The sequence below is a fragment of the Chiloscyllium punctatum genome, chromosome 15 (assembly GCF_047496795.1).
Source record: "Chiloscyllium punctatum isolate Juve2018m chromosome 15, sChiPun1.3, whole genome shotgun sequence".
NCBI lineage: Eukaryota > Metazoa > Chordata > Chondrichthyes > Orectolobiformes > Hemiscylliidae > Chiloscyllium > Chiloscyllium punctatum.
Window position 1 is genome coordinate 78,891,754 of NC_092753.1, and position 21,611 is coordinate 78,913,364.

General features: G+C 39.5%; 1 protein-coding gene across 1 annotated transcript in view; it reads right to left on the minus strand.

The window, feature by feature from the left end:
• Positions 1-116: 116 nt before the first annotated feature.
• LOC140486430 (chloride intracellular channel protein 4) overlaps positions 117-21,611 on the minus strand; it is a 64,265-nt gene continuing 42,770 nt past the window's right edge. The window contains exons 2-6 of the mRNA XM_072585551.1: positions 15,657-15,766; positions 11,771-11,896; positions 6,505-6,611; positions 4,551-4,732; positions 117-2,256 (exon numbers count right to left, since the gene is read on the minus strand). Of these exons, the coding sequence (XP_072441652.1) occupies positions 2,095-2,256; positions 4,551-4,732; positions 6,505-6,611; positions 11,771-11,896; positions 15,657-15,766 (687 nt within the window). The 3' untranslated portion in view covers positions 117-2,094. The remainder of the gene's footprint in view (positions 2,257-4,550; positions 4,733-6,504; positions 6,612-11,770; positions 11,897-15,656; positions 15,767-21,611) is intronic.

Here is a 21,611-nt window from a genome sequence, read left to right on the forward strand (position 1 = left end):
GGCTTGCACAGGATATAGAAATTTGGGAAGATTACAGAGAGTGAGAAGAATCAGAATTAAACACACACATGACAAACTTCAACAGGAGAAACTAAAATGAAATGCAAATACTGAAGTGCAAAAGAAAAATAAGATTTATTCAACATTCAATTTATCAATTAGCATGTTATCAGTTTGATGAGAACATAAAGTACAAATTATTTTAAAGTAAACTAAATCAAAAACACACTGTCTACCTCAGATATACAGGTAAAACTAATGGCATTTCCATCACTCTAAATATGTCTAACAGCAACTATAATCTCCGATAGCATTGGACCATGAAACAAATTCCTTATATATCTAATTCCCAGCCTTCAATGATCTACCACTGATTGGCTATGTATATCCTCTCATCTTCCACAGGTTGCAACTGCTATGGATCAAGGTCGAGAAAATGGGATGAGGTTGGATTGGTCCCCATTAGGAAGCGCAGATATAATGGATTCCTTCTGTTCCATAATGTTATCTAAAGCTAAAAGTTCCGATTTGCAGATTTGGTCTGGCGTACACGATAAAGTACTGTTTATAACTTTTTTTTTTCAATAAACTGTTGATTTATAGCTGTCAGGCTACTGTGACGGGAGGGGAGTGATTTGGGGTCAGAGCTATCATCAACCACAATTTCAATACATAATCATTTATTTCCACTGCCCTCTAATCTTCCTTCATTGTGTGAAGAGCTGCACATGTTTGATTTGCTTCAGAATAAGGCTGCCTGCATTTTCTGAATTTTGGCATAGAAGGACAACATATGTTTGGCATTAGTTCCATATAGTTTGATAGGAAATAGATACGAAACAATAACCCCTCTATGGTAAGCAAAATATTTACCAACGAGAATACCAATCAGTGGTATTCTCTACTTTGAAAATCTATCAACATAATAATGCTATGGTTTGGTCTGCTGGTTGATATTGAGGATTATCCATAAGACCATAAGACATAGGAGTGGTAGTAAGGCCATTTGGCCCATCGAGTCCACTCCGCCATTTAATCATGCGCCATTAATGATGAGCATTTCAACTCCACTTATCCGCACTCGCCCCATAGCCCTAATTCCTTGCGAGATCAAGAATTTATCAATCTAACTAGTTGCTGAGTAATACAATGCTTTAATTAGTCCTTTAAAGAACATGGTACAACCACACTACTGACAATCCAGGTACCATGTGTTTCAGAAGGTCTTTTTTGGACATGAATTGAACGCAATGTTAGGTTTCACCGCTGATATGTAGTTTTCAATTAGAATTGTCTTCAATCTACCATTCACAAACTCCCTGCTAAGACTGAGTATCATGAACCACTCACTCATCAAACATGAATGAGTCACTTGTTTGTGATACATCTTCTGTCATAGTCAATGGTCTCTGCCACTGTGACACTTTGCATGCCCAAGTGCATGCCACCAGAACTGTCTACCACAGAGATCATGTTCAAAACTTAATATATACAAATCAAAGATTGACAGCATTTTGAAAAATAAGGGAATCAAGGGATATGTAAACAGTTTTGGAAGGTGTGGCCGATGTAGATGGTCAGTCATGATCTTATTGAATGGCAGTGTAATTCCAAGGAACTAATGGGCTAAGTGCATCTGGACAGGATTATTATTTAACTTTAAATGTTAATTAAATGTATTAAGGATGTTGGCCAAAGGCAGAGGTATGAAATTAGTTATTGATCAGCTATATTTTCATTCCATAATGGAACTAAGAGTTAAATAGCCTAGTCCTGCTCCTAAGATGCTAAGTTTTCACTAATACATTTTTGATTAGGGTAATACTACACATTCCAAATTCTTACTTGTATTTCTGCCAGTATGACATCTCTCTTAATTGTTCTACTTTTCAATAAAATGATCAACTGAACATTAGTATTAAGCGTAATTATTGCATATAGGTCATCTTTAATTATCTTCCAAATGCAAAGGGTAAAAACGTGTAGCACTGTTCAATGTTTTAGAAACTGAATAACTTTGACTGATTATTTAGTAACAAATTGCACTCTGACACGCAAAACGTCATATTTACATTCTGAGTTACAATAATGGACTTATTTCATTCTCTTTGCAACATCTAAATACGCAATCTGAATCTCACGATTCGCAGGGCACGTGTTTACAAATTCCTCTCTTTCATAAGCATTGTTCAAGTATCTCCAAATTCCAGTCATTTCCTTTGGGATTTCAAAGTTTCGGTATTTCATTGCTACAATCTAAACGAAGGAAAAGAGACAAAACATTTGTTTGATTTATATTCTTGACATACAGGCAATACAGCTTAATGTAACAAAAACAAATTGGCTGTTACAATGTAAATGATCTGAGGGATATTGAATTGCTTTTAGCTAGGTCACATCCCAAACTGCTGAGACAGCGCTGTAGACTTAAGAAAGTGTAGTTTAAAATGTGCCTAGGTATATCTTAAAGCAATTCCTCAATATATTTGGGGCCCATAGCACAATAAATCCCTACATTTAGCAACTTCATCAAGACTGCATTGATGACAGCTTTATATGCTGTATTCAATTGGGTTAGGAGCAGACCATTCAGCCCCTCACATCTGTCCCACTATTCAATTAGATCTTAGATGATCTGTTTCTACACTTGTTAGTTCCCAATTCATTCTAATCCGCTTTAAGGGCATTGGCATCTCAAACTAATATTGGTGTTCTGCCAACATTTTGTGTTCAGAGCTAAAAAAATCTATCAATTGCAGTCTTAAAATTCACAAATGACCTTCTGCCTCAAAAGCATTTGGGAGAGTAGAATAAAAACTGATATTTTGAATTGAATATGACTGCTCTTCAGAACTGAAGGAAGATAGAAGAGTGGTGAGTGCGATCTGATGAGAGGAGGTGAGAAGGGACGAAACACAGAAGGGAATATCTGCAATAATGTAGAGGTCAAAAAAAATTTAAAATGATAAAAGATGTGATGGAATAAAAATCAAATGATGCACGAACTATTATAGCAAAGATATAAAACATTTGTCCAGAGTGAATATGAATGGCAGAATAATGGAATGTATTGGAAATGAAAATGTGAAAAATACCAAAACCAACAAATGGCAAAAAAAAATCAAAATGAGGGACTGTGTTCATGCTCTAAAGTTAATGCTCTCAATTTTGCTCCAGAAGGATGTAAGAATATGTAAAAGTATCTAACTGGAGTTTGAGGTACTGTTCCTCCACCTTGTACTAAGCTTTACTGGAACATGACAACAGCCTAGGACGCAGACCTGAGCATGAGAGCAAGATAGTGAATTAAATGACAAAGAACGAGAAACTTCAGGTAATGCTCATGTACTGAGTGGAGCTGTTGCACCATGCAGTCAGTAATTCTGTGTCTGGTGTCTCCAGCTTGAGGGAGACTGCATTGTGAGCAGCAAATACAGTAGACCACTTTGAAAAAAGTACAAATTAATCATTGTTTCACCTGGAAGGCACAACTTAGGTGATGAGGACAGAGGAGATGAAAAAAACAAGTCTTTCATCTCTCACAGTTGCTTGAGAAAGTGCCAAGGAAAGGCAACATGATTTCAGAATGATAGAGGAATAGAGCGGGATGTCACTGATAGAACAGTCACTTCTGAATGTTGATAGGAGACGTGGCACAGTGGCTCAGTGATTAGCACTGCTATCTCACGGTGCCAGGGACCTGGGTTCGATTCCAGCCTTGGGTGACTGCCTGTGTGGAGTTTGCATATTCTCCCCATGTCTGTGTGGGTTTCTGACAGATGCTCCAATTTCCTCCCACAGTCCAAAGATATGCAGGTTTGGTGGATTGGCCAGGTTAAATTGCCCCATGGTGTCAAGGGATGTGCCAGCTAGGTGGATTGGCCATGGTAGCTGCAACGTTACAGGTATGGGACAGAGAGGGGGGTCTGGTTGTGATGCTCTTCAGAGGGTTGGTGTAAATTCGATGGGCCAAATGGCCTCTTTCTGCACTGTTGGGATTGTAAGATGTGTTTGGTAGTGACATTCTGCTGGAGGTGTTGGAAATAGTGAAGGATGATCCTTTGAGCACAGAGGCTGGGTGGGGTGGAAAACAAGGGCAAAGGGAACCCTATTGTGGTTCTGTCAGGGATGGCAAGGGGTCAGAGCAGACGCATTTGAAATGGATCAGGCATGAAGGGGGGGGGCGGGGAGGAATCCTATGTTGGGAAAGAAGGGAAGACATTTCAGAAACACTTTTATAGGAGGCATCACCTGAACAGAAATGGAAAAACAGGAAGAATGGAATGCCATGGTATAATTTTATATTGTTCCCCTCTTGTTTTGGAGACCTTACAATGAAATCGCAGAAGAGTAGGATTAACCAGATTTCTTTTCAAAAGAACTGACATGGACTAAGTGTGTTCAATAATCTTGTTCTGTGTTGTACTATCTAAAAATTTCAAGCTCAATTTATTTCTAAAATAACAAATGGTGCTGTCTCACTGGGGACTGTTGTAATCATAATATATCCACTCAACAGTCATCGAGTATCTATCAGAATCAAAACAAACCTTGATAATGTGAAGCTTTGGCAGGAGATTGCAATCTGCCAAGGTCAAATAATCTCCATCTAGGTATTTTCTATTAGAACAAATATCTTCCTCTGTGCTATTGGCATCAATTTCTTCAGGTAAAGGTGTGTTTAAATAATCATCTAGTTTTTTCAGCGATTTCAGTAAAGCCTTTTCCAAGCCTAAATAAACAAGAGAAAAGTAATTGATAAGCATCAGAAAAGAAGAAAAAGAAATTCATTGTACTCAGTGAGAACCTTGCTCACTGCTGAGTTCCCCACCTCTGGGAAATAAATGTAAAGGAATTGCTTTCCTCCTTGTTTCAGATTTTCTGTTCCTTTCTTCTATATTTTTCTCCTAAATAATCTTGACCACCTTCATTCTTGATCATCTTTTCTTTCCTTCAATTTTATTTGCTTATTTTCTGCCATCTCTTCCTCTATATTTTTGTACTTAAGAATCTGTACCTAGGTGTCTTTGTATCTAAGATGGTGACATGAGTGGCAACTTGTAAACTTTTCACTGTATTCATTTCAGTACATGCGCCAATAATGCTAATTCTGCACCACAATAGTCCTCTGACACCAGCCAATAATACCACTTCAAGCCCACTGGCCCAACATCTTATCGTTTCATATTATCAAAGGGCAATGGAAGATACTACTCAGAGCTGGACAGAACAGTAAACTTCATCATACTCGTGATCGGTAATGTACTTCTAAACATACTGAAATATGACACAACACCAGGTTATAGTCCAAATCATACTGAAATATGACATAGTGCTGTCAGATGTTTTTATCCACTTGGTGGCACTGTCCACAAACCCCAGATACTCTAAAACAATGAGATTAGAATCAAACAAGAACAAAAAATTCCATGCAGAAGTCAATGTTTTTCCAAAGAAGTAAAGAGCAAGGGTAGGAATATCATTTACTAGAAGGACGCTCAATAACAATAGACACTGTGTGCAAAAGGGGTGGAAGCAATTTAATTCATCAATGTTGTTGCTCATCCAGTGGCATTCAAGAGTCTGTGCACCTTTAGACAGAAGGTATATTGCCAGGTGCTAGACTATAGGATCAATACGACCTTCAACATAAGTAGGGGAGACTGCAAAATTAGAAATCCTTTCGCTCCTTTTGTTTGTTACTACTGTTTACACCCTTTCTCTAATATTTCCAGGAGAACATGAGGATTGCTTGGATCCAATAGATAGAAAGTACTTGCAGAGGCTCTGCTCCACTGAGGTCGGAATTAAAAGTCATTGCGTAACATACAATGTAAGAGCACATGTATTTTCCTTTACATCTAACATAAGTCATGACTAACTACAAGAATGTCCAGCTCTCCCCCAAAAGGGTATTGATCCTGAGATAATTGGGACTTTGAAGAGAGAGAGAGAGATTAATGAATGTTTGTTGGGAACCTGTCACAGGATGTGGAGTTATGACAGGTAAATGGAATTCAGGTGCAGATTAGCCATGTTAGAATGACAAAGCTGACTGCTGAGGTTGAATGGCCCACTCCAGTTCCATTGGGTGTGGATCCCTGAACTAAATATGTGCTTTCTGCACCAGCACCTTCAAAACAGAAAACATACCTCAAATCTACTTCTCTGGTTTTCTTTATCTAATTAAGAAATAATGGATGCAAGTGAGCAGCTGTAGTCAAATGAAAAGAAAAATAAGTAATGGGAGAGGGGTTTTACAGAATCATAGAGTCATACAGCACGGAAACAGACCCTTCGGTCCAACTAGTCCATGCTGACCATAATCCCAAACTAAACTAGTTCCACCTGCCTGCATTTGGCCCCGATCCCTCCAAACATATACTTATCCAAATGTCTTTTACAAACATCACATGCTGATTTTCCTATTTACAAGTATTGACGGACAAGCAATATGTCTCCCAATATCTCTTCTCTGTGGCTGAAATTGTCTTACTTACTTACTTTCATTTGCATCTTTCCGAGCATTTTTAATATATGCTGAAAACTTCGCAAATACATCATTTCCTGCTGAATTCGATTCTGGATGTCTGGCAGAAAGCTTTGGATACCTGGAAAAACACATTGTTGTCCTTACATTTCCTTCAAAACACAAACGTTTTGGTAACATTCTTGCTTACCAGTTAAGAATTTCATCCAAATGCATAACCATTCACTCAATGAACTTCCAGCAAAGGAGTCACTGGACAACAATGAGGGGCCAGAAAGCTGGTCACTGCATCTTTATATTGGGACTCAGACGTCTGACTGAATATCTCTAATGTGAGTGTGACTGAACATGGGAATTTGACAGCATACCCACATCAATACCACAGTAAGAAACTGCTTGGATTTCATGGGACTAAATCTTTCTAGAAAATTAATGCTGGGCTGATGACATACACTGCTATTAATGCATGAAGTGACCAGCAATTTCAGGGGATTAAGAGATACACCATGGATTATTCCACTCTCTACCATTTGCTTTCTGTAAGTGGCATCTTGTCCTTAACGTCTCCACTATTTTTAAGAGCTTATTGGATTTACTCAATAATTAAATGTGCTGTGGAGAGTTAAAGCTCATACTTTCAACAAAGTGATAATTGCTAATGCAATGTCAGTGAACCTGCCTGACCCAGAAAAGGTACAACTTAAACCAATGAGTTTTATCAGTTCATTACACGGCTATTTGTGGGATTTATTCTTCTATTACCGTGTAAGCTATGATACAAGAGTGAACTTACTTGAGAAGTACATTGGCTGTAAGGTGATTTCAGATTTCTGGTGGTGATTAAAAAAAAGCCTTTTTTTTCCTTTTCTTGGTAGAAGTAATGAACTCCTCTACAACTTCGAAGGGGAGGCAATGGCCTACTGGTATTATCACTTCACTATTAATCTACTAGTCAGTCCAGGTAATGTTCTGGAATGGTCTGATAATTTTAAAAAGGCCTAAATCTAATGATGGCCACAATGGGAAAGCCCATCTGGTTCACTAATGCCCCCTTAGGAAAGGAAACTGCTATCCTTACATGTGACTCCAGATTCACAGCAATGTGGTTGATTCATAATCGATGTCTGAAATAGCTGAGTGAGCCATTCAGCTCAAGGGCAATTAGGGAAGGGAAATAAATGCTGGCCTTACCAGCAACACCCTCCTCGTTTGAATGGAACAAACTCCAAATGATACGTTACTAAATACCTGATCTTGTCTACCCAATCTTTCTTTCCCTGACTTTATTTTTCTTTCTATATATCGTTTGATTCCAATTCATCTTTTTCCATTGTTCTCTTCCCAATCCTTCACATTAACTGTTCGAGGAGACAGATCGTTAGCCCTCTTTGTTTTCTCAGTATCATTAGTGGCATGTACTTCCAGCAACTGAGGGGTATAACATGGTGAGCTGAAGCAAGCAGAAACCAGGCTGGTTACTCCTAGTTGAGCAAAACTTTGCCCCTTGAGGACTTTATATAAAAATGACTTTTGTTATGCTTCAAACAATTAGGCCCAGGTCTTCCAATGGGTAGATAGCTATCACTAAAATGTAGATTGGAGTTACATATAAGGATTGGACACAAGTGTTGTGGAAGAATCACTCAATGTTCTATAGAAAATTACCAGGAGACACAGGAAATCCTTCACAAAATTAAACTTTAATCTTGCAAAATCAAAGCTGTGGTAGGCATAAAAATGTCTTCCCTGACTGCCCACAAACTCTTTATTCTCCTCCAGTTTATACAATTTGTTGGTCTCGCGCTTTTCAGGTAATATTAGCATAGCCAATCATGCTGGCTTGCTTTGTCTTTCTAAACTAATCATGGCACAGATGGCCAGCACGGTGGCTCAGTGGTTAGCACTGCTGCCTTATAGCACCAGGGTCCCAGGTTCGATTCCAGCCTGTGTGGAGTTTGCACATTCTCCCCGTGTCTGCGTTGGTTTCCTCCCACAGTCTAAAGATGTGCAAGTCAGGTGAATTGGCCATGCTAAATTGCCCATAGTCTTAGGTGCATTAGTCAGAGGGGAAATGGGTCTGGGTGGGCTACTCTTTGGAGGGTTGGTTGGGACAAAGGGCCTGTTTCCACACTGTGGGGAATCTAATCATCTGCCACACTGGATCCCTCCATCACACCTAACCTGTCATATTACAACACCATCATCTTCAGCATTAGCTCCCAGTTATTGAACTAACTTATCACAATGCACTACCACTATCTGTTACTGGAGCCCTGTAATATGATCCCAAGCATACATCGCAACACTACATTACTTCCACAATAACCTCCACACAAGTTGCATCGCAGCTGACTCCATGAGAATTGCCTGGGATGTTAAAATGTCCGATGGGCAATTACCCTTTCACTGGAACACTTTGAAAAATTCTCCAGTTCCGGATTACAGCCAGAGAAGGTGGAGAGTTCTACCTCATTTACTAGAACAATTACCTCGGGAAAGTTAGAGAAATTAAAACCTGCTCTAAATCCTGGATAACAAAAACTGCCCATCATTCCCTGCCCTCTGCCTAAAAGTTAAAGCTTATCTAAATATTTCTTGCATATATTCAATGACTTGGCCTCCACAGCTTTCTCTGATAGCAAATAAAGTCATAGAGTCATAGAGATGTACAGCATGGAAACAGACCCTTCGGTCCAACCCGTCCATGCCGACCAAATATCCCAACCTAATCTAGTCTTACCTGCCAGCACCCAGCCCATATCCCTCCAAACCCTTCCTATTCATATACCCATCTAAATGCCTCTTAAATATTGCAGTTGTACCAGCCTCCACCACTTCCTCTGGCAGCTCATTCTATACCCATACCACCCTCTGCGTGAAAAAGTTGCCCCTTAGGTCTCTTTTATATCTTTCCCCTTTCACCCTAAACCTATGTACTCTAGTTCTGGACTCCCCAACCCCAGGGAAAAGACTTTGCCTATTTACCCTATCCATGCCCCTCATAACTTTGTAAACCTCTATAAGGTCACCCCTCAGCCTCTGATGCCCCAGGGAAAACAGCCCCAGCTTGTTCAACCTCTTCCTGTAGCTCAAATCCTCCAACTCTGGCAACATCTTTGTCAATCTTTTCGAACCCTTTCAAGTTTCACAACATCTTTCCGATAGGAAGGAGACCAGAACTGCATGCAATATTCCAACCGTGGCCTAACGAATCTCCTGTACAGCCGCAACATGACCTACCAACTCCTGTACTCAATACTCTGACCAATAAAGGAAAGCATACCAAACGCCTTCTTCACTATCCTATCTACCTGCGACTCCACTTTCACGGAGCAATGAACTTGCACTCCAAGGTCTCTTTGTTCAGCAACACTCCCTAGGACCTTACCATTAAGTGTATAAGTCCTGCTAAGATTTGCTTTCCTAAAATGCAGCATTTCGCATTTATCTGAATTAAACTCCATCTGCCACTTCTCAGCCCATTGTCCCATCTGGTCCAGATCCTGTTGTAATATGAGATAACCCTCTTCGCTGTCCACTACACCTCCAATTTTGGTGTCATCTGCAAACTTACTAACTGTACCTCTTATGCTTGCATCCAAATCATTTATGTAAATGACAAAAAGTAGAGGGCTCAGCACCGATTCTTGAGGGACTCCACTGGTCACAGGCCTCCAGTCTGAAAAACAACCCTCCACCACTACCCTCTGTCTTCTACCTTTGAGCCAGTTCTGTATCCAAATGGCTAGTTCTCCCTGTATTCCATGAGATCTAACCTTGCTATCCAGTCTCCCATGGGGAACCTTGTTGATAGCTTTACTGAAGTCCATATAGATCACATCTATTGCTCTGCCCTCATCAATCCTCTCTGTTACTTCCTCAAAAACCTCAATCAAGTTTGTGAGACATGATTTCCTACACACAAAGCCATGTTTACTATCCCTAATCAGTCCTTGCCTTTCCAAATGCATGTACATCCTGTTCCTCAGGATTCCCTCCAACAACTTGCCCACCACCGAAGTCAGGCTCACTGGTCTATAGTTCCCTGAGTTGTCCTTACCACCCTTGTTAAACAGTGGCACCATGTTTGCCAACCTCCAGTCTTCTAGCACCTTACCTGTGATTATCGATGATACAAATATCTCAGCAAGAGGCCCAGCAATCACTTCTCTAGCTTCCCACAGAGTTCTCGGGTACACCTGATCAGGTCTTGGGGATTTATCCACCTTTACCCGTTTCAAGACATCCAGCACTTCCACCTCTGTAATATGGACATTTTGCAAGATGTCACCATCTATTTCCCTCCAGTCTATATCTTCCATATCCTTTTCCACAGTAAATACTGATGCAAAATACTCATTTAGTATTTCCCCCATCTTCTGCGGCTCCACACAAAGGCTGCCTTGCTGATCTTTGAAGGGCTGAAAATGTGTTGCTGGAAAAGAGCAGCAGGTCAGGCAGCATCCAAGGCGCAGGTGAATCGACGTTTCAGGCATGAGCCCTTCTTCAGGAATTCCAAGGAGCAGGAGAATATTTTTTTTTCCCAAGGAGAATATTCTGATCTCCAGCATCTGCAGTCCTCACTTTCTCCTGATCTTTGAAGGGCCCTATTTTCTCCCTAGTTACCTTTTTGTCCTTAATGTATTTGTAAAAACCCTTTGGATTCTCCTTAATTCTATTGGCCAAAGTTATCTCATGTCCCTGTTTTGCCCTCCTGATTTCCCTCTTAAGTATACTCCTACTTCCTTTATACTCTTCTAAGGATTCACTCGATCTATCCTGTCTATACCTTACATATACTTCCTTCTTTTCCTTAACCAAACCCTCAATTTCTTTAGTCATCCAACATTCCCTACACCTATCAGCCTTTCCTTTCACCCTGACAGGAATATACTTTCTCTGGATTCACGTTATCTCACTTCCAGTGGTGCACTATCCTTTGAAGAAGCGTTTCTTCATCTGAGTCCGAAACACCCTTACCTGTATCCTGAACCTGTGACAATGGTTGTAGACCCCCAACCATCTACAGTGCTATGGCTGTGAAGGTCCCCTTGCCCAGATATCTGACTGAAAAATTGCACCAAAGGTAAGTGGGCAACATGTAATCCAATCTGGGTCAGAAATAGGGATTCCAATCCATATCTGAAGATTCAGGCCTGAATGTATTATAAATAAGCTCCACCAAATCGGGCTGAGGGACCTTTCTTGATTAGCTAGTTAAATGTCATTGAATATTCTGCCACTTTTATTGATTGTCTGCACAGTCATACAAAAACATACCTTGGTGGTACCAATTTGTCTTCTAGAAATTCTTCTATCTTGTTCACATCTGTTTTGACTTCCCCATTGAAGGTCAGAAATGGAGGGTTTGTGCCAGGCGCCAGATTTTGTAAGTCGGCAGGCTTCCTGTATGGAGAAAGTCAAGGCAAGAATTAAAGGAGCTTCTTATTTTTATACTTTTATACTTTAAAATCAGATAACTACTGCTGCAACTGAATGCCACAAGGAAACTTGAGCAATGTAAATCCAATCTTCCCAAAAACGATGAGGCTTTAACATAGTACAATTGCCCACAGTATTTCACAGAATTACTAATGAAACATTAAAGGAAGAGAAACTGTTGAATGTTAAAGAGGCAGTGGAAAAAAGATAAAGTTGAATGAAAAGTGTGGAGGAATAATTGGAGGACAAATATACATCTGACAAGATTCCACTCACAAAATAACTTCATGTAAGAAGATTCTAGTCACTAGATGTCACTATTATCCTTTGCAAGCAGGCTGCCATATAACAAGGTACTGCAGAAGCATGCTAGTGACAACTTATCTCTGTTTATGTAACTCAAGCTTTTAAAATAGGTGCCTAAAATGTGCAACGGAAACTGTTCATGAGTGTCAAAATCTGAAAGGCAGCATGGGCATACTTTCAAAGTACAATAATGTGTGGGCTTCCCCTAAAATTCAAAACCATTTCTGCTCTAAACAAATTACAAATGATTCAATAATTCAAAAGATATGAATCTCATGTAGACTACACATAACGTAGGAGTTATAGTCACATTAAATGACTGAGATGTGACAAGTGATTTGTGTATGATTCAACTGTTCAAAGTTCTTCTCAGGAATAATGCCATCAGTGCAAAACATGTTGTGCACAAGCGGAAGGAATGCACAGACGGTCAATTTGAACTCAGTGAAAATCTGGAATGAAGATTTGGTTCTAATGGTGGCCAAGTAATCATTGCTGTAAAAACACAGCCAGTTCATTAATATCAAGGAGAAGGAAATCTGCCTTTCATACCTGATCTGGCCTACATGTGACTCCAGTGCCATAGCAATGAGGTTGACTCTGGGCTAAACAAATGGGCAATAAATGCTGGCCAAGCCAGAGAATCCCATGAAAAGAATTTTATTTTATATTGTTTGGCAAAAAAGGTCCATGATCCACCTTGTTTGCTTTTTGCAGGCCACTTGGTCCAGCCTGTCCCCTCAAGCCTGTTCTTATATTTTCTCATCTAAATCAACCATCATAACCATCTGTTTCTTTCTCCCTCAAACGCTTGCCCAGCTTCCCCTGAAATCTACCTATACTATTTGCTCCAATCATATCCCAAGAATGCAATTTTCACATTCTTACCACTGTTACAAAATTAAACTACCTGATTTTCAGATGCGGATTCCTCTGGGAAAGGGTAAGGACTACGATCCCCCAGAGTTTCAGCACATGCGCAGAGCAGTGCAGCTCAGGCTGCATATCATTGTTTAAACCATCTGCAGGGTTTGGCCAACTTCCTCACCAGGGCAGCATCTGCAGGGTTGAGGAATGAACAAAGTGCAAGCACAGGATCTGGATTGGCACAAAAATCAGACCACGGGACCAACATAATCACAAAAGTTCAGCCATGTGAAAGGTTCGGCAGGTAGGGGATTGTTAGCAGGGAGAAGAGGCTTTATTCTATAAATCTGCTGCTGTATCAGGGTCTGAGCAATTAGGGATCAGGTAGCCTGGAAGTCATAGATGTGGCTAGAAATTGGGGTTTAGTCTCAGGAAAAGCACTGGCATTCATCCAGCCAAGCTTAAAGTAAACCCTGAGAATCATCAATTGTTCAGTGCAACGGAGAGTGTGGGTGAAAGAAGTCCACAAGCAATATTTGCTCGGTGCAGCTGTGAACATTTGGAGCTGGAGAAATCCATGGCTCAGCTTAGTTGCCAGCAAAAGAGTTGGGAACATGTCCAATAGTACACACTGGATTGCAATCTCAGGAATCCAGTGGAATCACACTCCTGGGAAAAGTTTGAAATATCAGATTGGGAGCAATCATTGAGGCAATCTATATGAAGAGATGGCTTTTGAGTTTGGAATTTTCAGAAATGAAGACTTTAAATCCCTTGTAAAGGTGAGATATCCCTTGGAAAGGTGAGAATATTTCAGTAAAATTGGTGACCCATAGTTTCATTGGGTGGATTGTTGAAATATCTGTGGGATTTGTTTTGAGCACATCTTCAATTGATCATCTGTCACGCTCGACCACCATTTGTCTGTGATCCATATTTACCTAACACTAACTCTGAATGTTAGAGTATGAGTTGTACATATATTGTAGATAGTTTTGCTATTCTAACGTTATTATGGCGATTACTTTGTTTGTCCAAAACTGTGGAATCTTGTGGCTTTATTCTCTTGATAGATACCTAGGATCCTCTATTTTAAACAAAAACGCTACCAGTCCCTAACAACACTCTTTGGGTGAAGATAATTTATTCTGAATTCCTGCTCAAATGTATTGACAACCTCTTCTGCATAAGCAGTAGTATTCTGCTTGCATCCAATTCACAAAACATTTCATTATTTTAAAAACTTCAATGAGATTACCACTAGTATTCTATTTTCAAAACAACAGAAGACAGCCTGTCAATCTTTTCCAACCCCACACATTTCTGGTATTAATCTTGTAAATATTTCCATGATTCCCTCAGTTCCTCCATATCTTTTCATGTATTAAGAAAACCAGAACAGTGCATTATACTTTTTTTTATTCATTCATGGGATGAAGGCATTGCCGGCTAGGCCAGCATTCATTGTCCATCCCTAATTGTCCAGAGGGCAGTTGAGAGTCATCCACATTGCTGTGGGTCTGGAGTCACATGTAGGCCAGACCAGGTAAGCATGGCAGTTTTAAGAATATTAGTAAAGTAAACTCATAGTCATCATTAGACTCTTAATTTCTGGTTATATTTATTGAATTTTAATTCTACTATCTGCTGTGGCAGGAGTTGAACCAAGGAGCCAAATACATTATCTAGTCTCTGGATTAATAAAGCAAGCGATAATACTACTAGGATATTGCCTCCCCTCATTTAAGCATGATTTGATAACGGTTTAGCATGACTTTTCAATACCAAAACAATAAATGTTTACTCATTGGTCTTCAATAGCTTCGATGTGGAGGTGCTGGTGTTGGACTGGAGTGGACAAAGTCAGATGTCACACAATATCAGGTAATAGTCCCACAGTTTTATTTGAAATCACAGGCTTTCAGAGCGCTGCTCTTTTGTCGGAGAGGAAGGGTTTGGAGGGATATGGGCCGGGTGCTGGCAGGTGGGACTAGATTGGGTTGGGATATCTGGTCAGCATGGACGGGTTGGACCGAAGGGTTTGTTTCCATGTTGTACATCTCTATGACTCCATGACTCTATGACAAATGCTCCTTCATCTGACGAAGGAGCATCACTCCAAAAGCTTGAGATTTCAACTAAACCTGTTGGACTATAACCTGGTGTCATGTGACTTCCACAGCCTCAAATATGATCAAATCTCAGTGGTGAAGAGTTTTGAAAGTCATAATTCCCTTGTTGTCTCCTCAGCATTCTACACTTCTAAGTATTCCTTGAACCTGCCTCTGAGTTCATTTGTACCATGGGGAGCACAGGCGATAATCTGAAATGCACACTCGTGGTCAGCTGCACATCTGCTGTTGCAGAAGTGTTTTAAACTAAGATTACATTAATCCTAAAATACATCATTTTAGATAGTACCATTTCCAAGGGGCTGAGGTTCAATACATCTCCACAGGAACAAATTTGGATTTTCAACTAATGGCATTTAATTTTTAATCCAACTAGCAAAACAAAAGCAAAGGCAAATATAGGTTTGTAGAACTTTTACCTTTTTAGGTCAACTGTTGTGACGTTAAATATCACGCCTTTTAGCCAAAGGATCATAAAGAGCCGCTGGGAGAATGGGCAGTTTCCAATGCTTTCCCCATCACCACCAGCCTGTACAACACAATATTGACAAAGGTCAATGCTAATCATTTTGCCTTTTTTGAATAGTTGTTCATAAGGTGAATGATTGCAACAATATCGAGAACTTATAAAAAGCCTGAACCAAGCTTGAAATTTCTTATCATGCAGGAACCTTTTCTGCCAAAATGAATTTGTGTACCACTGAAAAGACATCTTTTTCTTTATAAATTACTAATGATTAACTATTGTGCAGCTGAATAAGATCAATGCACAGAAGAAGAAATGGCAATTTTGCAAAAGAGTCATGGAATTGTTGAAAACCAGCTCTGATTCCTGACCAATTTCCATATTTCACTCTCCAGAACTTCTGACCAACAGGTCTCCCTCAGCCAATCTCACAACAACATTATCTTTGCTTGAGGGACCTTGCTGTGAGTGAACTAACTGTTGCATTTCTAAGATGAAAGCAATGATTGCACTTCAAAAACATTTGATCAGCTGTATGGCACTTTGGGACATTCTGTGGTAGTGCAAGGTGTCATAGAAATGCAAATCTTTCCTTTCATTTCAAACAAAACGCTGCTGTCTATATCCTAACTAGCACCAAGTCCTGTTCATCAAACACCCCAGTTTTTAGTGAAATTACTATCAATGTTTTGAATCCCTTCCCTGCCTTTAATAGGTATAGGGAGGGAATACAAACATGCCTTTGAGATGGAGGAGAGGCTGTGATCATATTAAATGGCACAACAGGTTTAATGAGCCTAGTGACATATACCTGCTCCTATTTTCTACGTTCCTAGACACAAAACAACCTGCTAATGCTGGAATCCAAAGTAGACAAACAGGAGGCTGGAAGAACACAGCAAGCCAGGCAGCATCAGAAGGTGGAGAAGTCAACATTTTGGGTAGGAAGCGTCCTGAAGAAGGATTAATACACGAAACATTGATTTCGCCATCTCCAGATGCTGCCTGGCTTGCTGTGCTCTTCCAGCCTCCTGTTTGTCTTCTATGTTTCTATGCCTTGGTTTTCCAAGGTCGCTGTTAAAGACCTTATACTAAAACCCCTTTGATCAAGATTTGCTCTATCTCCTTGTGTAGGCTGTTTGCATTCTTATTTGTTCTGTAGTGGTCCCGTGAAACACCATGAAAGGTGCTTTATTGGTGCAAGATTAGATTAGATTACTTACAGTGTGGAAACAGGCCCTTCGGCCCAACAAGTCCACACCGCCCCGCCGAAGCGCAACCCACCCTTACCCCTACATCTACCCCTTACCTAACACTATGGGCAATTTAGCATGGCCAATTCACCTGACCTGCACATCTTTTTGACTGTGGGAGGAAACCAGAGCACCCGGAGGAAACCCACGCAGACACGGGGAGAACGTGCAAACTCCACACAGTCAGTCGCCTGAGGCGGGAATTGAACCCGGGTCTCTGGCGCTGTGAGGCAGCAGTGCTAACCACTGTGCCACCGTGCCGCCCACTGTTGTTGTCAAAAGCATTTCTAAACAATTAAATTTCAATTCGCTGTAGATGCATAAAACTTTTAAATGAATCCTGATATTTGCCAAAATGAAAATAGTGAGACTACTTTAAACGAAAACTTAAGTGTTTCTCGAGTCGCTGAATGGCTTCAGGGCAGCAGAAAGCCATTCAGCCCACTCTGTCAACACCAGGTCTCTGTAGGATCAATCTACCTGCTAACAAGGAATGTTTCTTTCATCGAGTTACTGGACATGTTAATTTCCAATGCAATCGTTTGCAATTATCAGAGGATGGAACAAAATGTAAGAGCCAATGATTTGCAAATCTTTGGAAGTTTTACTACAGAAGAAAATTTGCATGCTGTATTTGCATCCTGGTTAGCTGCAGTTGTGTGCCCATCATCTCACAGATACCTCCAACAGGTTTTTCTGCTACAGGAGAGAACTACACTTGCAGTCAAATCACCTCACCGGAACATTTCCTAACAGCTCAGGAATGATGCAAAGGGCATGTTGATGGAATACAAGATCCATTCAAGAAGTTCACATTTTTTGAGTGAAGCTGTTATTTATCATCATCCTAGAGTGCAATGTACAGAGTACAATGGTGCATTTTTCCAAGGAGTAATGTGTTGTACCCACTGTGCTATGACATAAGACTATTTCCTTTCCTTTTATAAACGATACCTGACTATTACCTTGTTATAAATGATTACCAATTTACAGCTATATAACTAACAAGTTTAAGGATATTTAACACTAATATTGCATTTCCAATAAACAAGTGTCATTTATGATGAAGCTTAAAGAAAGACATGGATTTACATTGCACTATTTACGATCACCAGATGTTTCAAAGCCAGTTGAGCACTTATCCAAATATAGTCACTGATGTAGCATAAGAAACACAGCAGTTATGATGTAAGGTGTATAATTTTTGGATTTGAAATAGTTACATGTGATTTTGTCAGAGGAAATTTAATAATTAAATTGTAGGTATTTCTGTAGTCATTGTGATTCATCTTAGAAATATGAAAGAGAGTTCCTGCTGTGTAATGCGGTTGGGTTTTCGGTGGAGAGTTTATGAACAAACAAACAAACAGTGCATTAGGCTTTCAGTTTAGAAGGTTCTGGATAATGTGTTCTTTTTTGATTGAGGATGCATCCATCATTTAGAAAAAGCTTTTGGGTTTCAGCTGGGGGTTTTCAGACATTTTGGCTGAAGCTGGATGCACAAAACATTGGCTCCTGAGAAAGAATAGTTTCGAATGGTTAAGGTATAGGTTACCTCAGTTGAAGAAATTTAGTTTAAAAGTTCCATACAAGAACTGTTTGGATAGAAACGTGAAGGGCCTATTTGAAGCTGAGAAAATCTAAGCTCAGTTGAATGAAAGATCAACAAAGAGACGACCAGATTCTAAGGACTGGGAATTGAAACATCTGTTTAGTCAAACCTTATGTTTGATAGAGAGGGGAATTTACTCTCTGGTGTGAATACTGAAAAGGAGTATTTTTGATATTAATGACATTATATTTACCATGTGTTTCCAATTCTTTAAACTTTTGTCATATGTAGTTTGGTTAAGTCTATTTTTTTTTAACTTTTATTGTTAAAATGGAATCTGCGGCATTACATGTTTGTATTTCAGTGGAAGTCACTCATAAAAAACAAAAGGAAAACAAAGTAATAATCTATCAGATATCAGTCTGACTTGTCCGGTAATAACACTAGCTGGGATTGTAACACAACCAACTTGCACACAGCAAGCGCCCACAAACAGCAATATAGCAATGGCCAGATTGTCTGTTTTCTTTTGTGATGTATCCATCAGGGATAAATTGACTGTAAAAAATTTCAAAGGATCTTTTACGTCCACCTGAAAAATCAACCAAGTCTTGGTTTCATATCTCATCTAAAAAAAAGCATCTCCGACAGTGCAGCATTCCTTCAGTACTACAAAGAAGTGTCCAACATGATTTTGCCTTAAATTCTTGAGTTAGGCATGGACCTTGTAAGTACAGAGTTGAAAAATGTGGCACTGGAAAAGCACAGCAGGTCAGGCAGCATCCGAGAAGCAGGAGAATCAATGAAGTGAGTACAAACTACAACTGAGCCATGATTCCCATGATAATGTAATTCAGAAACTTCCTAATGTGGGGCTGTTTCAAATTACAAGGAGCAATGTCAGAAAGTAGCCTCAAATTACAGGAGTTTCAATACATGGACTTGAACCATTTTAGCACCAATTAGAGTTCAAACAGTCAGTGTTACGCTTCAGAAGAAAAATCATGTTACAATAAAGTGCCAACATAATGTAAACCAGGAAAGAATCATGGTCAGATATTGCACAGAAAACTAACTGTAGACCAAACAGACGAGACAATAACCAACAGAAAGACAAGGAGGCAGTCAGGTTTTCAACATGTAGATAGCAGAAAACCAATGCCTCAGTATTTTAATATTAAATCATTGAGCAGCCATTAAGCAATACATTTTCTTCCTTAAGTTCAGAGAACATTTAAAAGATCAATTATTTAATTTTAAAGCAAAGAATAACACAACTGTTGCGGCATATCCTGAAACAGAGATATTGTTCACAAAGAAATAAGTCTGACATAACACACACAAAGTGATGCCGTTAAAATATGTTTGACACACTGAAATGCATGGAAATCATAATTTTATTAACAATCTTACCTTGACAAACAATTCAATATCTGGATACGTGTGTCCACTTGGTACTGAGTTAGTTGCAGCCATACTGCTGGCAAAACAACTAGCAGGCTTTTTAAGCAGCACTGTAAATTAGTACAATTCAGTCCCTTTAGCTTAAATGGTGAGCTCCATTACTCAAACTTCTTTCAACGTCACACACAATGCCCCAGAAAAATAAGAGACTTGCCGTGCACTTTCATGCCTGAGACACATACACGCTCTGGCAGAAAGCACTGGCAGCATCCACTGGGTGTAACTTGAATTAAAACCGCCAATAAATGCTGAGCTGTTGTGTGTAGGTGTAGGTTTGCAACTGAAAGCTGAATGCAAAAGTGACATTGACGACCAGTTTTTGTCTTCATATGATTTAATTCACAACTATCTACATCCATAAGTTCCATAATACTCAGTAGTTTAAATGCTGATATAATCTCACTGCACAGCGTTGTGCTCTTGTAGCAATGCAAGTTACTGGTTGATATTATGAGTAGGACCAATATTAACCTACATGAGTGCATCTCCTAATGCTGACAAACAACATAGGGTGTACAAAATAAAGATGTATACCATGCCACACATGCATTATACTGCACACTGCTCTAAAAATCAGTGTAATGCCATTCAGATCCAAATGTGTTCTGAAATCTACAAACACAAGGAGATGGTCCATAATTCAAAAGACAATATGGGTGTTCAGTTACATTAAAAAGTACAGCAATTTAAAAAGATGCTACATGCTTCAAAAATTGAAACTTGAAGCCACAACTTAGTTAGGACTTTATTTTGTGACCTTCACCTTGTCACACTCTGTAACTCTGTTTCTCCTTCCTGTTCTACCAAAGTTACAACAATCACTGTTTAAAGCATAGGGAGCAAAATTAATTCGTGCATCACCCTTGTTCTGAGCACTCTTATCTGAAAAGATTTTAATATGCCCCATTAAAGTTTAATGTGAAGTCATATCTTAAATTAAAACAGTATCCATTCTCTATTCAGTTAATTTAAACATGATGTCGAGTGGAATAGCCTAGCAAATGCAACTGGTTGATCAGCCTTTCCAAGCACTGCAAACAAATATATCAAGAATGCAAATAGATCAAATAGAATCGTTCAAAGAACATGCACAAGTCTCAATGTGATTTGCACAATCGCATGAGACTAAAAGAAGATTTGAGGATATTGCAGTATGAATATATTCATGCAAGTATTCTAAATGTGAGAGATGTCTTGTTGAAACTGTAGATGACTTATTACCAATGCTATTTGTTTACATTAAAATACTTTCTCAGTCTGAGACTAAATCTACATTAAACTCTCTTCCCACACACAGACAGAAAAACAGAGCTTCTATTATGCACAACTTCAGGCCTCACGACCAATGTTAATAGCTTCAAAAAACAAGTCTTTTGTTTACCTCATATTCAACAGTTAAGATTCCTTCTGCCAACCTAACTAACTAATGGAAGAATGCTGTTTTGAATAATGCTACACTTGCACATTCAACTACTACTTGTAGTACTTCCAAGGAAACAACAGCTCACATTTATATAGTAACAAACTTCATAGGAGCATTACGAAGTATGCCACCAAGCTACAGAAGGAAATATGAGCCCAGATGGCCAAAGCCTTGATCAAAGAGTAACATTGATAGGATGTCTTAACACGGGAAAGG